The sequence below is a fragment of the Furipterus horrens genome, unplaced genomic scaffold, assembly GCF_987537825.1.
Source record: "Furipterus horrens unplaced genomic scaffold, mFurHor1.1.pri manual_scaffold_1, whole genome shotgun sequence".
In the NCBI taxonomy this organism is placed as follows: Eukaryota; Metazoa; Chordata; class Mammalia; order Chiroptera; family Furipteridae; genus Furipterus; species Furipterus horrens.
The window spans coordinates 57,999,565-58,013,939 of record NW_028327171.1 but is presented as its reverse complement, the minus strand read 5'-3'; the positions used below and the strand labels follow the sequence as shown (position 1 = coordinate 58,013,939).

Sequence of the window (14,375 nt, the reverse complement as noted above, 5' to 3'; positions counted from 1 at the left end):
CATTTTTTCTTACCTCACCAATGGGATTTGATCAATTTACTACTCTAATCACAGGCATTTAAGAGGACCAAAGGATATGGAATAAAAAGATAACTACTATAAAGGTATTTGATGCCTTGCTCCCATATCCCCATGCCTGCCTTTGAGTAGAGCTTTCGCACTCCTGAGATTCTTTCCCTCTGGATGATGTGACATATAGAGATGTGGTGTCATGGATTCATTCAGAACAGGGCTTCCTCTGCCTGTCCTTTTTACTCTGAAGAGAAAAAAGGAAAAGCACATCTAGGTAATCGTTCTGACCACCAAGGCCTAGATCTTCGCTTCTAAATACCATTCTCCACTAGAACTGGGTTCTTTGAGAAATAGTTACACCCAGAAATGAATCAGGCACAAGTACAAGATGAGTCTTAAACAACTTAAGGAAAAGCCAAAGAGGTACTTAAGGAATAATGGTGGGATATCACAGGGATGCAGGAACCAAATTGAAAGGGCTTCCACCAGCAAAACTAAGTAAATCTGAGCAGCAAAATATAGGAAGAGATCACTACCTATTGAATAAATTAGGACACCACAGGACCCTACTGGTAGAAACAAGTTTGATGAGTACAAAGATACTATAAGTTTCAAATTATGTCCTCACAAAATCATTTTTAATTTTAAAGGGGGAAAGAGTAACTTTTACAGCAGAGCCTAGTGATCAAGCGACTGAAGTATCATCTTCACTAATAGGACAAAGTGCAACTGAGTTCCACCTGATGGGATGCAGTAAGATGCAGCATCACGAACCGTGACAGGTCCGCTAGGACAGCACATTGTGAGAGGTTTTGTTTTAATGCCAATGAACTGACCTTTCCTTGTGGAATGCCTTTTGTCCAGTACTTGTGTTTGTCTCGTCAGCTAGTCAGGAGTTGGGCTTCGTTTCCAGTTTCTTGTTAGTTACCCTCACTGTACCCCAGATTTCAAATTTTTTTAGCTGATTACTTGTGTTCAGAATGTGGGCTAGTTTGCCAGAATGTTTACCGAAACCATCAAAGGGAATCTGCCGCCTGAAGAATTCCACACTGTAATTCATTGCTCTTTTTACACAGAGCTTCTTAGCCTGTGGATGGAGAAGGGGGAGTGTTCTCTGATGTTCAATTTAAGTGTCAGTAGTTTAAATCTCCTGTGGTCACAGCCCAATTCAATATAATCCTGAAGTCAGAGACTGTGGGATTTGGCCAATTTACCCCTTTAATCTGGTAATCACCAGCAGGCATTCACAGAGAGCCCAGCCACTGGCTGGAAATCTGAGAGCTGTGTCTTGGGGTGCTTATGTGAGGGAAATCAGTGGGTGATGGGGTGTAGAGAGGAACTTTGATAGCATATTTCAGTCAAAAGAGACTCAACAAATAGATAAAACTAAACCTAATGATCCCAGTTAGAAACATGCTAGAGTGGGAAAGTTCAGAAAAGCAAAGTGAGGCCACGGTTCCTAGGGCCACTTGCCCTGTGTGACTTGGCTAGGGCAGAACTGCACAAGTGTGAAGCCTACTCTTTATCTTCAGATGGGAAGTGCCTTCTGCACTCCTAACCCCATCATCCCAAGCTTCCTTGGCCTGAGAGGGAATACAAAGGGTCAGAAATATTCATCTGCCCTGGATGGGCCAGATGCCCAGGAGAGGGGAGCTTAGGGGCTTTCCTAGGGCCTAACAGCCAGGTAATGCAAGGTGCGTTGTGACAGTGAACTGTGTGTCATTAAATGTCCCTGACTAAGGGGTATGTATAGCGAAGAGGGAAAAGGACTGAAGTGGAGTAGCTGCTGGAAGAGAAGAGATAGGCCAGGCAGAGGCAGTTAAAATGGCCAGAAAGTCATGTCTGGACTCCTAGCATTCAGTCAGCTGCTCTTTCCAGTCTAGGTATTGAGGTTGATGGGAATTTGTACTCAAGAAGAGCTACTATAATTGAACAGTAATTAGAAGGAATTCAATTGGGAAATTCCTGCCATTACTTAATAAAAAAGTAAGTTGAAAAAAGCTTCCAAAATACAACTACTCCTCCTAGAGTGCCCCAGGTGGATGTTCAGAGGTTGCCTCAGCTCCTGTCCCTGTCTCTGCTCCCACCTGCCATGCCCTGGCTTCCTGAATTTCTTAGGGCAATATATCTGCACCTAAACCTGTCTCCTTAAGAAGAGTCCTTCCCTGTTAATTTCCTAAATTGTCAGGTGGGCATGATAACAGTATATAGCTCGCACATTCTGTGTGAGGATTAAATGTGCTAATGTAGATCAAGGCACTTGAGCAGGTTCCTGCAGTAGAGCAAGAGCAGAACATAAAAATGGCTGCATGCTGGTAATCACAGGTTTTTAAACCTGAGAGAAGTGGCTCATCCAAATACAGGAAATTTTGGCTAAATTGAATTTCTGTGTTGTGGCTTTAAATGGCATATAAAATTCATTCTGAACCCACAGATGAAGACTGATTCTACCCTTGGAAGACAGAAGATGTCTTCCCACAAGATGCCAAACTGGGGACCATTCTCATCTCAGAGCAGGGTGGAATACCAGCTGGGCACTGAGGCCTTGACTTCCCTTCTTAGTGTCATGGTCTCCAAATGTGGAAAACCATGAAAGAAAAGGGCAAAAATCTTTAGCATAAGACCCGATGAAATATATTAACTGGACAATACAGGGTTTGAACTAGAAGCTCTGGATTTATAAGCAGGGATGGCCATAAGATGATTGATACCCAACAGTCGATTGACCATAGACCTCTGAAGTTAATCTCTCTCCACACAGAACATTCAAGTTAAAATTCAATCTGCTTTTAATGGTGGAAAATATCCTATTTGTGTCAAAAGACAGCTTATAAATTTACCCAAGGTGGAAACCAACTAGATTTGGAAAACAGATGCTTAAAGTCAATTTGTCTACTAAAGGCAATTTATTTCTGCCAGTGAATTCTGACTTTCCATCACTAATACATTGAGGTTATTCTGTCTGGCAATGACAGAAAACAAACATTGGCTTATTCCTGCATTAAAAATTACTTTTGAGAATCAGTTGCTAGGGAAGATTTTACCTTTAATCAAGTATTACCAACAGATGACAGCCACCAGAAATATTCCAGAGGAAGTCTCTATTAGATGAAGTTTACAGTGTAAGTTGGATCATAGACTACTGTGAACCTCCTAAGCACATTTCTGTTAAGTCTTAGTACCAGAATTCCCTCCTCATCATTGCCATTCACAGAAAAAGAGGATTTAATTACACAATTCATTTCATTTATAAATCTATTTGTGTGTGTGTGTGTGTGTGTGTGTGTATGTGTGAAGAAAACAGATTCACTCAAATAATTCAGATAAATATATTTGTGGCCGTTTTTTACTGGAGAAACTGAATAGTCAAAAAATTAACCTCCAGGTTTTGGAGTACCTAAAGGAAAAAATGTGCAGCTTCTTACCCATTCACCACATAATGAGGTAAACTAGTCAACAAGCCTATTGCAGAAGGGCCTGGCATGAGCAGCTGAGCTCACTCATGACTTCCACACCAGCCACTTAAAGGCTTCGGACAAGAGAGACAAACACAAACAAAGTATAGAGACATTACTGGTAGCTGGAAAAAAAAAAAAAAAGCAAACAGTCCATAATTACAACTTCAAAGATATTAGAAACAATCTACAAAATAAAACCAGGAAAATATAATAAGGATATGTGGGGAGGCTGAGTTGAAAATAGGATAGTAAAAATTTAGGTTAAGATATGAAACAAAATGAAATATTCTCTTAGAATTTTAAATGAACAAAAAATGCAGGCATGAGAGGGGTGGGCTGCATGGAGAAAGTGGAAATGAAAGAGAAGGTGAATCTAAACATCCTATTAGCAGAGGAACACAGGTTTACCTGGCCATGAAAAACAGAAATACATTTGCTACCTGAATTGGACTCACTGAAACACCAGACTACTCTGGTCCAGAGGAAAGTAACCTGGGTGGTGGTGTTTTAATTTTCCAAGAAGGGGCCAAAGGGTGGGGGGTTTACTGAAGCATGTCGCCTGAACATATATGTTCTATTTCATAGTTCACAAGTACTCCTTTAAATAAAATGGTCCATCTCTTTTACAAAGACTTTTATGTAGACAATTTGTGAGAGAGTCCAAAATATTATTTTGCAAAGAGTGAGTCAACTCTATATTAGCAATAATGCTCTTATGTCAAGGTCTCTCTATATCAATTCACTGAGCCAATTCTATGGTTATTTGGGGCCTCGTCTCTTCTCCAAAGAATGAATTCTGAATTTTTACAAACTAATTCAAAATATGTCTCTCCATAGCACACCAAACCTTGGAAGGTGTATATTACAGATACCAGTGCTTTCATTAGCCTGGTTCCTAGTATGATAATGTAAAGCAAAGCCAATCCAACCAAAGAGGAAAACTCCCACTTTGTTGTTATGTCATTAAACAACAACAAAGACTGTGTTATGTTATAGAAATTTTATGGTTGCTAATGCTACCAGCATTATGCCCAAACTTCTATGGCCCAATGTTGAAGACTGAAGAATTCGTGTCTGATAATCTAATTGGAAAATGTAAATGCCCTACTAAGCCTATTTTCTCAAAATAGAAAACTTTGCCCTTCTTCACATGAACCTGAGGCACCCAGATATCAGGGCCTTTTTCTTCTGCTGCCATAAGGCCCTGTTACAACGATTCCACCTTAGGGCGGTGGGACTCTTGGAGCTATTGACCAACAGCAGTTGGCTTAGGCAGGAAAACAGAGACAACAGCAATAAAAAGGATTTTAAAATAAACAGTCTAACTTTACACTTAAAGGAACTTGGAAAAGAACAACAAGCGGAGCCCAAAGTGATAGAAGGAAGACAATAGAAACTATAAGAGCAGAGATAAATAAAATAAGGTCTAAAAAAATGATACAAAAGATCAATGAATCCAAGAGCTGTTTCTTTCAAAAGATAAACAAGATTGACAAAGCATTAATCAGACTCCAAGACACAAAGAGAGAGGACACAAATAAAATAGAAAATGAAAGAGGAGAAATAACCACTGACACAAAAAATACTACAAAGGATTCTAAGAAAATATTATGAACAACTCTTTGCCAATAAACTAGACAACCTGGTGAAAATGGATAAATTCCTAGAAACATATAATCTCTCAAAATTAAATCAGGGAGAACCAGATAATCTGAATAGACAGATTACACCTAGTGAAACAAGCATAATCCAACAACTCCCCAAAAAACAAAAGCCCTGGACCAGATGGCTTCACGGTGAATTTTACCAAAAATTTTGAGAAGAAATAACACCTATTCTTCTCAAACTATTTCAAAAAATTCAAGAGGGAAGGCTCCCAAACTCATTTCATGAGGCCAGCATTATCCTAATTCTAAAACCAGAAAAAACACTAAAAAAAAGAAAATTAAAGGCCAGTATCCCTGATGAACATAGGTGCTAAAATCCTCAACAAAATATTAGCAAACTGAATACAGCAATGCATCAAAAAGATCATATGACATGATCGAGTGGGATTTATTGCAGAATGCAAGTTTGGCACAATATTTGCAAGTCAATAAGTGTGACTTGCCATATAAGCAAAATGAAGGATAAAAACCACATGATCATGTCAATAGATGCAGAAAAAGCATTTGATAAAATCCAGCACCCATTTATGATCAAACCTCTCAGAAAACTGTGATTAGTGGGAATATACCTAAACATATTAAAGATTATATGTGATAAGATAAACCCACTGCCAGCATCACACTCAATGTGCAAAAACTACAAGCATTCCCCTTAAGATCAGGAACAAGATAGGGATGTACATTTTCATTTCTCTTATTTAACATAGTACTGGAAGTCCCTGCCACAGCAATCAGACAAGAAGAAGAAATAAAGGCACCCAAATTGGAAAGGAAGGATCAAAACTGTCTTTATTTGCAGATGACATGATACTGTACGTAGCGAAACCCAAAGGTTCCACCAAGAAACTACTAGAGCTGATAAATGAATTTAGCAAAGTAACAGGATACAATACTAATATCCATAAATCACTTGCATTTTTATATGCCAACAATGAACTAATAAAAAGGGAAATTAAGAAACAATCTCATTCACCATTGCCTCAAAAAGAATAAAATACCTAGGAATAAACCTAACCAAGGATATAAAAGATCTATTATCAGAAAATTATAAAACACTAAAGAAAATTGAAAAAGATACAAGTGGAAGCACATAACATGTTCATGGTTAGGAAGAATTAACATTAAAATGCCCATACTACCCAAAGCAATGTATAGATTAAATGCAATTCCTATCAAGATTTCAATGATATATTTCACAGAACTAGAAAAAAATTTCAAAAACTTATATGGAACAACAGAAGTCCCTGCATAGCAACAACAATCCTGAGAAAGAATAATAAAATTGGAGGAATCATGCTACCTATTACTGAACTATACTATAAGGCCATAGTAATCAAAACATCATGGTACTGGCATAAAAACATACCCATGGATCATTGGAACAGAATAAAGATCCCAGAAATAAACCCACACCTTTATAACCAATTAATACTTGACAGAAGAAGCAAGCATATACGATATGCTAAAGAGAGTTTATTCAATAAATGGTGTTGGGAAAATTGGACAGACACATGCAGAAAAATGAAACTAAGCCACCTCCTTACACCACATACAAGAATAAATTCAAAATGGATTAAAAACTTAGATGGACCTGGAACCATAATTATAGAAGAAAGCATAGCAGCAATATAATTGCCCTCGCTGATATGGCTCAGTGGTTTGAGCATTGGCCTGCAAATCAAGGAGTCACTCGTTCAATTCCCAGTCAGCTCACATGCCTGGGTTGCAGACCAGGCCCCTGGTTAGGGGTGTGCAAGAGGCAACCACATATTGTTTTCCTCTCTCCCTTCCTTCCCTTCTCTCTAAAAGTAAATAAATAAAAATTTAAAATATATATTATTTCTTCATAGCTATACTTTATCAGATATATCTCCTGAGGCAAGGGAAACAAAAGAAAAAATAAACAAATGAGACTACATCAAACACAGCAAAGGAAAACATCAACAAAAGGAACATCCCACTGAATGGGAGAACATATTCACCAATACATCTGATAAGGGCCTATATCCAAAATTTATAAAGAACTATAACTCACCAAAAAAACAAACAACCCAATTAAAAATTGGTCAAAGAGGACATACAGATGGCCAATATATATGAAAAGATGCTCAATTAAAAATTAAATTAAAATCATAATGAGATATCACCTCATATCTGTTCAGAATGGCTATCATCAATAAATCAGCAAACAGGTGCTGGCAAGGATGTGGAGAGAAGGGAACCCTACTGCACTGTTGGTGGGAATGCAGACTGGTGAGCCACTGTGGAAAGCAGTATGGATATACCTTAAAGAATTAAAAATTATTCTGCCTTTTGACCCAGCAATCCCACTTCTGGGAATATATCTGAAGGAACACAAAACACTAGTTCGAAGCACCCCTATGTTCATTGCAGTGTTCTTTATAATCATCAAGATATGGAAACAGCCAAAGTGTCCATCAGTAGATGAGTGGATAAAATAACTATGGTTCTTTTTATACAATGGAATATTAGTCATAAAAAAGAAAAATTTTTTACCATTTACAACAATATGGATGGACCTGGAGAACATTATGCTAAGTGAAATAAGCTAGACAGAGAAAGACAAATACTATATGTTTTCACTCGTATGTGGAATCTAATAAACAAACTGAACCAACAAGGAAAATACAGGCAGACTCATAGATAGAAAGCAAGATGACAGCTAAGAGGGAGAGGGGAGGTTAGGGGCTGGTAGGACTGAGCAAAAAGCAAAAGCGACTTATGGAAATGGCCAACAGTGTGTTGATTGCTGGGGGCAGGGGGGAATAAGGAGACTAAATGGCAATGGAAAAATATTATTATTAATTACAAATAAAAATAAGAATAAGATAATCCTTGCCAATCACAGTAGTAAACATCTAGAATTGATAATATGGAATTGGAGAGATGTGAAAAACAGCATTTTGTTACTTTATTGGCAACAGAATAGAATGTTTTTCTGTAGTCTGTACAAAAAGATCTGGGCAAGGATGATGACTACAGCATAATTTATAACAGCAAAAAGCTAAAAATAAAGTACATCTAGATGATTACATCAATGATACAGTTCTTTATTAAAGGCCTGGAGATTTCCAAGGTGCATCATCAGAAACAGTTTGAGAAATAATCCTACTTACATAAAAAAGGCACTATATTGATGTGTATGTACATATTTGTACTGTTAAAATTAAAAACAAATGGAGACTGGCCTTGAAAATTCCCTGAGCAGACAAAACCAGTGTAGTCATATAAAAAAAGCTTAATTTATTTTGCAAGACTAACTTGACCTGAGTTATGTCTTGCTTAGCCTCTGGAAATCATAAGCAAACTGTTTCCCAAGACTTATATGAGGTAACCATTGAAAATTCTAATATAACTAATCACTGTAAAGAATACATACTCACTGCTTTCTTACTATATAAGCTCCTTATTAACATACCCCTACATTTCATTCCATGATTTGGTTTTAGCACTTGCAGTCTGCACAATAAACTTTTACTAATTACTATTTCAGTAGTTCATTGGTTTTATACTTCTAAACTTTTGACAGCATAATAACATTTACTGAGTGCTTATTCTGTGGCAGGCAACTTTACATATTTGATCTTCCTTAATCCTCATAAAAAATCCTGCAATGTAGATGCTATTACTACCTTCACTTTACCCACACAGAGATTGTCAGGTAACTTTCACAAGGTCACAGAGATGATCAGAGGGATGAGAAGGATGAAAGTGATTGAAAGGATTTGAACCCAAGTGGCTTGGTTTTCTTCCCTCCTCTTTCCAACCGATTTTCTGATTCTGTCTCAATTCCTCTCCCTTCCAGCACCCTTTTTCTCTCCTCTCATCTACCTCTCTCTTAGTAAATCTTTCAGTGTCTAACCATGGGTAACAGTGCAATGGAGAGAATAATGGGAAGAAAAAGGATATATTTTACTTTTTTCTTCCATATTAGGCTTTATTATTTGGAAGACCCTCTGTTACTTTTGTAATACAAATATTTAAAGAAAAAAAATCAATGAACAGTTCAATTTAATAAGTATGTATAGAGTGAACAGTAAATATTCTACACACCAAGTTGCTTTGTCTCCAAAACAAGCTAAAATGTCATCTGACATAAAGAAAGAGGAAGAAAGCATAAGCAAAAGAGAAGAGAGACCTTAAAGAAAAACAAGGTTGATCCGTGCTCTCTTGCACACAGAACAGAACAGGCTTTGAAAGCAACAGGGGTCCAAGGAATGGACATCAAGCCAGAATAAAGGAAGTTACTTAGGCCAGAAGTCAGCAACCACCTGGAGGAAGCCACCTACCAGGTAGTGCCTTTCTCAGTTCCAGCTGGTGTGGACATGCCAGTTCCTGGCTGCCCCAAGCTATAGAACAAATGTCTTTGACATCTCTCCAGAGAGCAAGAAGGAGGGCGGTGGATTCGCTGAAGCTCTCCTGACCACAAGCACAGCCCAAGGCAAGACTGTGGCTGCCCCGAGGCCCGACTTCGCTCCCTGCTTCCTGGATCCTGGATGCCCAAAGGCCTCGGAAATGGGGCTCAGTGGGAAGGGTGGGAAAGCTGCTGGGGCTCCGGGGAGGACCAGCATTGTTTGCGTCCCTGGGTGGGGGGTGGGGTTCCAATGGCCTCCAAAGCCACCCAGAAGTGGAGCCAGGGCTCAGCAGGGGCCCCAGCTGCTCAGGTGGTACCTCAGGCCACGAAACTGCCCATGACAAGAAGATCTCTGCCTGAAAACGCCCCCAGGCTGGGCTCCCCTAGTACATCTCTACACAGCCCAGAGAGCATCCTGGGCCAGAAGCATCGGCCAGGTTCTTGGGGAAGTTAGAGGGGGCTATTAATAGAGCCCGCTAGCTGTCATTTAACGTAGGTACTAATTAGGAGCATGGCTGGAACTGCGCTAGGCACCCTGGGCCACCAGAATTGGAAACATAGAGGCGGGTTGTAGATTAGAGGCCAAGATCATTATCTCAGGAGTCCACCTGCCTCCTGCCTCTACTACTTAGTATCTGGGGACTCTGACTTCCAGCCAGTTTCTTCATAGGCCTTCCTTCCTTACCTCATCTCTGAAGATGTGTCTACTCAGTTATAAGAGTTCGAGTAGGACATGTTCTAGTGTAACTCCGTTAGAGCAGGATCTGGCACTGTACAAAGTACTCAGTGACAGTCAGTTTTTATTGTTTGTAATATTTGACAAAGTCCTTGCTTCTCCAAATTTAGTGTCTGGTTCCCTTGGGGTTTTACTTATCCATTTGGTCTTGGAAGTCTGGCACGGTCACTTCCCAGTTCCAAGAACAGGCAGGGAACTATTGTTTCTCCTAGTTTAGCAAGATGAAGGATGTGGTTAGTAGTGCACAAGTGTCACTTGCTCCACCTGACCTGTCAGGCAATTTGGGATCCCCTTTTTCTCCCTTGAACTTTTGTAACAGCGGACGTTTCTCTTAATACCACCCTGGTGAGCATATTGATTAGAAGACCTTGAACGCTGAACTAACATAACACAAAGGCTGTTTATGGAGTGAGTGGACTGTTTCACTTGGGTAAAAGAGTGGCATTTGAAATACCTAGTTCGCAAATCAAATCTGTAAGGAAGCCGTTCTTTCTGACTGTACACACATTGTTCAATCAAAAAGCACCAATTAAGTGCCTTGCAGGGGACTGGCCATGCCCTGGCCTCTGAGAGTTTAGAGCGAAGCTGTAGAAACAGTAAATGTGTAAGATGGTCTCCTGTGCACCTCTCTATCATCATGTCTAATGATCTCTCCCTCTTGGGTCTGTAACCCACAGACATTTCCTTTCCTTGAATGAGATCAGCTCACTCAGCCTCAGGAATTCTACCTATGCAGTTACCTCTGTCTATAATCCAACCCACTCTTCAAACACACTTCTTTCAGCTCTGGGATCTGTCTTCCTTGACACTCCTTCCATCTAACCTAGTGCCCCTAAAACTCTTTATTAAAGTGCCATTAGATTTATTTATAGCACTTTGAATACTTGTAATATTATATTTAATTTTTGTTTATCTTCCACATCCCCCATTTTGTTCTAGTGCTTAGTATAGGGCCTTGCATGTTAATAATTTTGAAATGGAGAGGAAGGAAGTGAGTTCTTGTTGAAAACAGCAGAATTTAATTAAGGATATGGAGAGAGTAGCTGACATCTTTTTACCACTTAGGGTGACATAGTAGGAAGACTTAGTGAAGGGCAATCAAGGCAAGATAGGGCTTGAAAAGGGGTAGGACTGATTAATATTAGTGTGTGGACCCAAGATAAATCACATAGGTAACAAAGTTTTTGTCACCTTTATTACTTTTAATTAATAGGAATATAGAAGTTGGTTTTAAAGTGGCGAGATAAGGAGAATAGTAACTGGATAGTAGTAGGAAGGACTAGGATGGGATCAAGGCACTGGAAGGCAGAAGTACTGAACACAATGTCTTGTTTGGTTGTTTGTTTTCTGTAGAAATAAGCAACACAAAGTTTCTGTTGTTGTTACAGCTCCTACCATTGCCTGAGAGGAGACTTTCTAGCTAAAAGCACTTATTGATGCACAGAATAGGGGGTCAGTCCTACGCAAATTTTCTGTTCATGCTGGGTAGGACACATCCACAGGACCGGGGATTTCCAGAGATGTTTGCAGTAGCATGACCTGATAGCTAATCTTTCTTCTTCTCATTCTGGACCATGCCTGGAGTCCAGCCTTGAGTCTAGGTGCTGGATCACATGTTCTTTTTAGGTTGTGTGAGTTGTGAAGTTTCAACTTGGTTATCATGTGGGAGTGTTATGCCCACAGTGTTTCTTCATGGCCTTTTGCCTCATTAGACCCTCTCGTCCCAGATTCTAGAAATTGTCCACCATCCTTGGCTGAACAACAACATCTAAAGTCCTACTCAAAAACATAGCAATGAGAAGGATCAAGCCAAAAGGACTGAAATGGCTACATATGAATAGATAAGATAAATAAAAAGAAATACACCATGTATGTGACTATATAGTTACAGAGCATCTTGTTTCAACAGTGATATTTGACCTATAAATTTGTAGAAAATGTAATAACAGTAGATCTTCTTTTTTCAGAACTCTAAATTATGGATAACCAAAGTAAGTAACTTACTTAGTTTACTTTCCTTCTTATTTGTTAGTTCTGTTATTAAGAAGTTACTTGTCATAATGTTTTATTTAGTTTCTGAAAGGATATAATTTCAGAACCCAATGCCTAGCTCAGTATTTGAAAAACTACACACAAATATACCTACAGCTGCTTTTCTCTTTAAAAATTAAAAAATAAAAATCTTAGAGAAAACTAAAAAAATGCCAGGCTTATTAGGAAATATTTAGTTTAACTATATTTTATCCAGGTCCGTTTTCCCTTTTCTATTGTATTTTATATACATAAATATTATTCAAATCATACTAATTAACAGATAATAGCTTTAATGTGTCAGTTCATTATAATAAAATTATCAGCTAGATCTCCTGATATATATTTCATAACATACATAAGTATATAGGTTTAAATAAATACCAGTCATTATGCTCTAGGTTTTTTCTATCAAGAAAATTCTAAATAAGATGCATATTAATCAAGCATCTTTTTCAAAATTAATGTTCTAAAGAGCAAAACAATAAATATTAGGGAAAAATATCAAGAACAAAATCCTGAGAAGAACAATCTTAAAAAACTGATGCTAACTTAAGAGTAGGATGTACTTATATATCAACAGTAATCAATACAGTGTGGTATTGGTAAAAGAATAAACAAATAGGTCAATGGAACAAAATAGAGAGCTCATAATTAAGACACCATAATTATTGTCAACTGATTTTTGACAAAGAAGCAAAAGTAATATAATGGAGCAAAGATAGCCTTTTTAACAAACGCTGCTGAAACAACTAGACATCCATATGTAAAAAATATGAATCTAGATACAGACTTTGCAGGTTCACAGTACTTAACTCAAAATACATTACAGAACTGAATGTACAATGTGAAACTAACGGCATTAGAGATAATATAGAAGAAAGTCTAGATCAGCAATTTTCAACCTCTTTCATGAAAATTCTCCCATGAAATTCCATGGAGAAATTTTAAATGCATGTTAGTAGTGAAAAAAGCCAACCTAAAAAGGCTATGTAGTGTACAATTCCTACTGTATGCCATTCTGGGAAAGGCAAAACTATAGAGACAGTAAAAAGATCAGTGTTTACAGGAAGGGTGTTGCAGGAAGGATAACCTGGCATAGCACAGAGGATTCTTAGGGCAGTTAAAATACTCTTTGTGGTTTTACAATGATGGCAATATGTCATTATACATTTGTCCATACCCATAAAATGTTCAACACCAAGAGTAAGCCATAAGGTAAACAAGGGACTTCGGTTGATTATGATGTTGTAGCAATGTATGTGCATCCTTGGGGAAAATGTACCATTCTGTTGAGTGATATCGACAATAGGGGATGCTTTGCATATGTCAAAAGGGGGTATATGGAAAGCTCTGTACAGCCCTCTAAACTTTGTTTTAAAGCTAAATAAAAAATGTCTTTTAAAAAAGTACTTACCACAAAAAAAAATCTGTTCTTCTGAAATCATCTTTATTCTCCCTTTTATCTTCATTAATATAGCCAGAATGGTGTTTATTTCTCACCACAACAGCAGCCTCACTAGATTTATTAGATATTCTCAGGACCAAAAATCTCACTTTTCCCTCATGAAGTTTTAATGATTGCTATGTTGACTTACTTTTATTTATTTACAAAATGCCAAGTGTGTTAAATGTAAATTTGTACAGTATTAAGCTGTTTTATTTCCTACAAACTTTAGGATGCTTCAGATCACTTAACAGTGATATACTTGGCCATGCTCATAATGACTTTTTAACTCATCAGGATTATATAAACAATTGTATGTGTTTGTATGTGTATGTACGCAAAAATAAAAATAAAAGTGTATGTCTGTAACTATATATAAAAGTAAAAAAGAAAGTATTTTTAAGACAATGTAATAGTCCTGTGATTTTTGTAAGTTATTTTAACTCACATCTCCACCTTCTTAGTAGCTCTTTAAAAATACAAATCTCTTCATATTACAGATGGTATCCAGTCTCTGTTGACTCCCCATTACTTTTGAGCTAGAGGCCAAAATGTTTAATTTGGCCACAAAGTCTTGGGACTCTCCTGCTTTCCCCTTAGTATCCCCTTAAGCCTGGCTCTCTACTGTTTGGATAGATGGGTCTTTTTC

General features: G+C 38.0%; 1 protein-coding gene across 1 annotated transcript in view; it reads left to right on the top strand.

The window, feature by feature from the left end:
- Nucleotides 1-9,762: 9,762 nt before the first annotated feature.
- The window catches only part of LOC150021163 (phospholipid scramblase 2-like), a 39,187-nt gene continuing 34,574 nt past the window's right edge, over nucleotides 9,763-14,375 (top strand). The window contains 1 exon segment of the mRNA XM_090286323.1: nucleotides 9,763-9,961. Coding sequence (XP_090142449.1) covers nucleotides 9,763-9,961 — 199 coding nt within the window.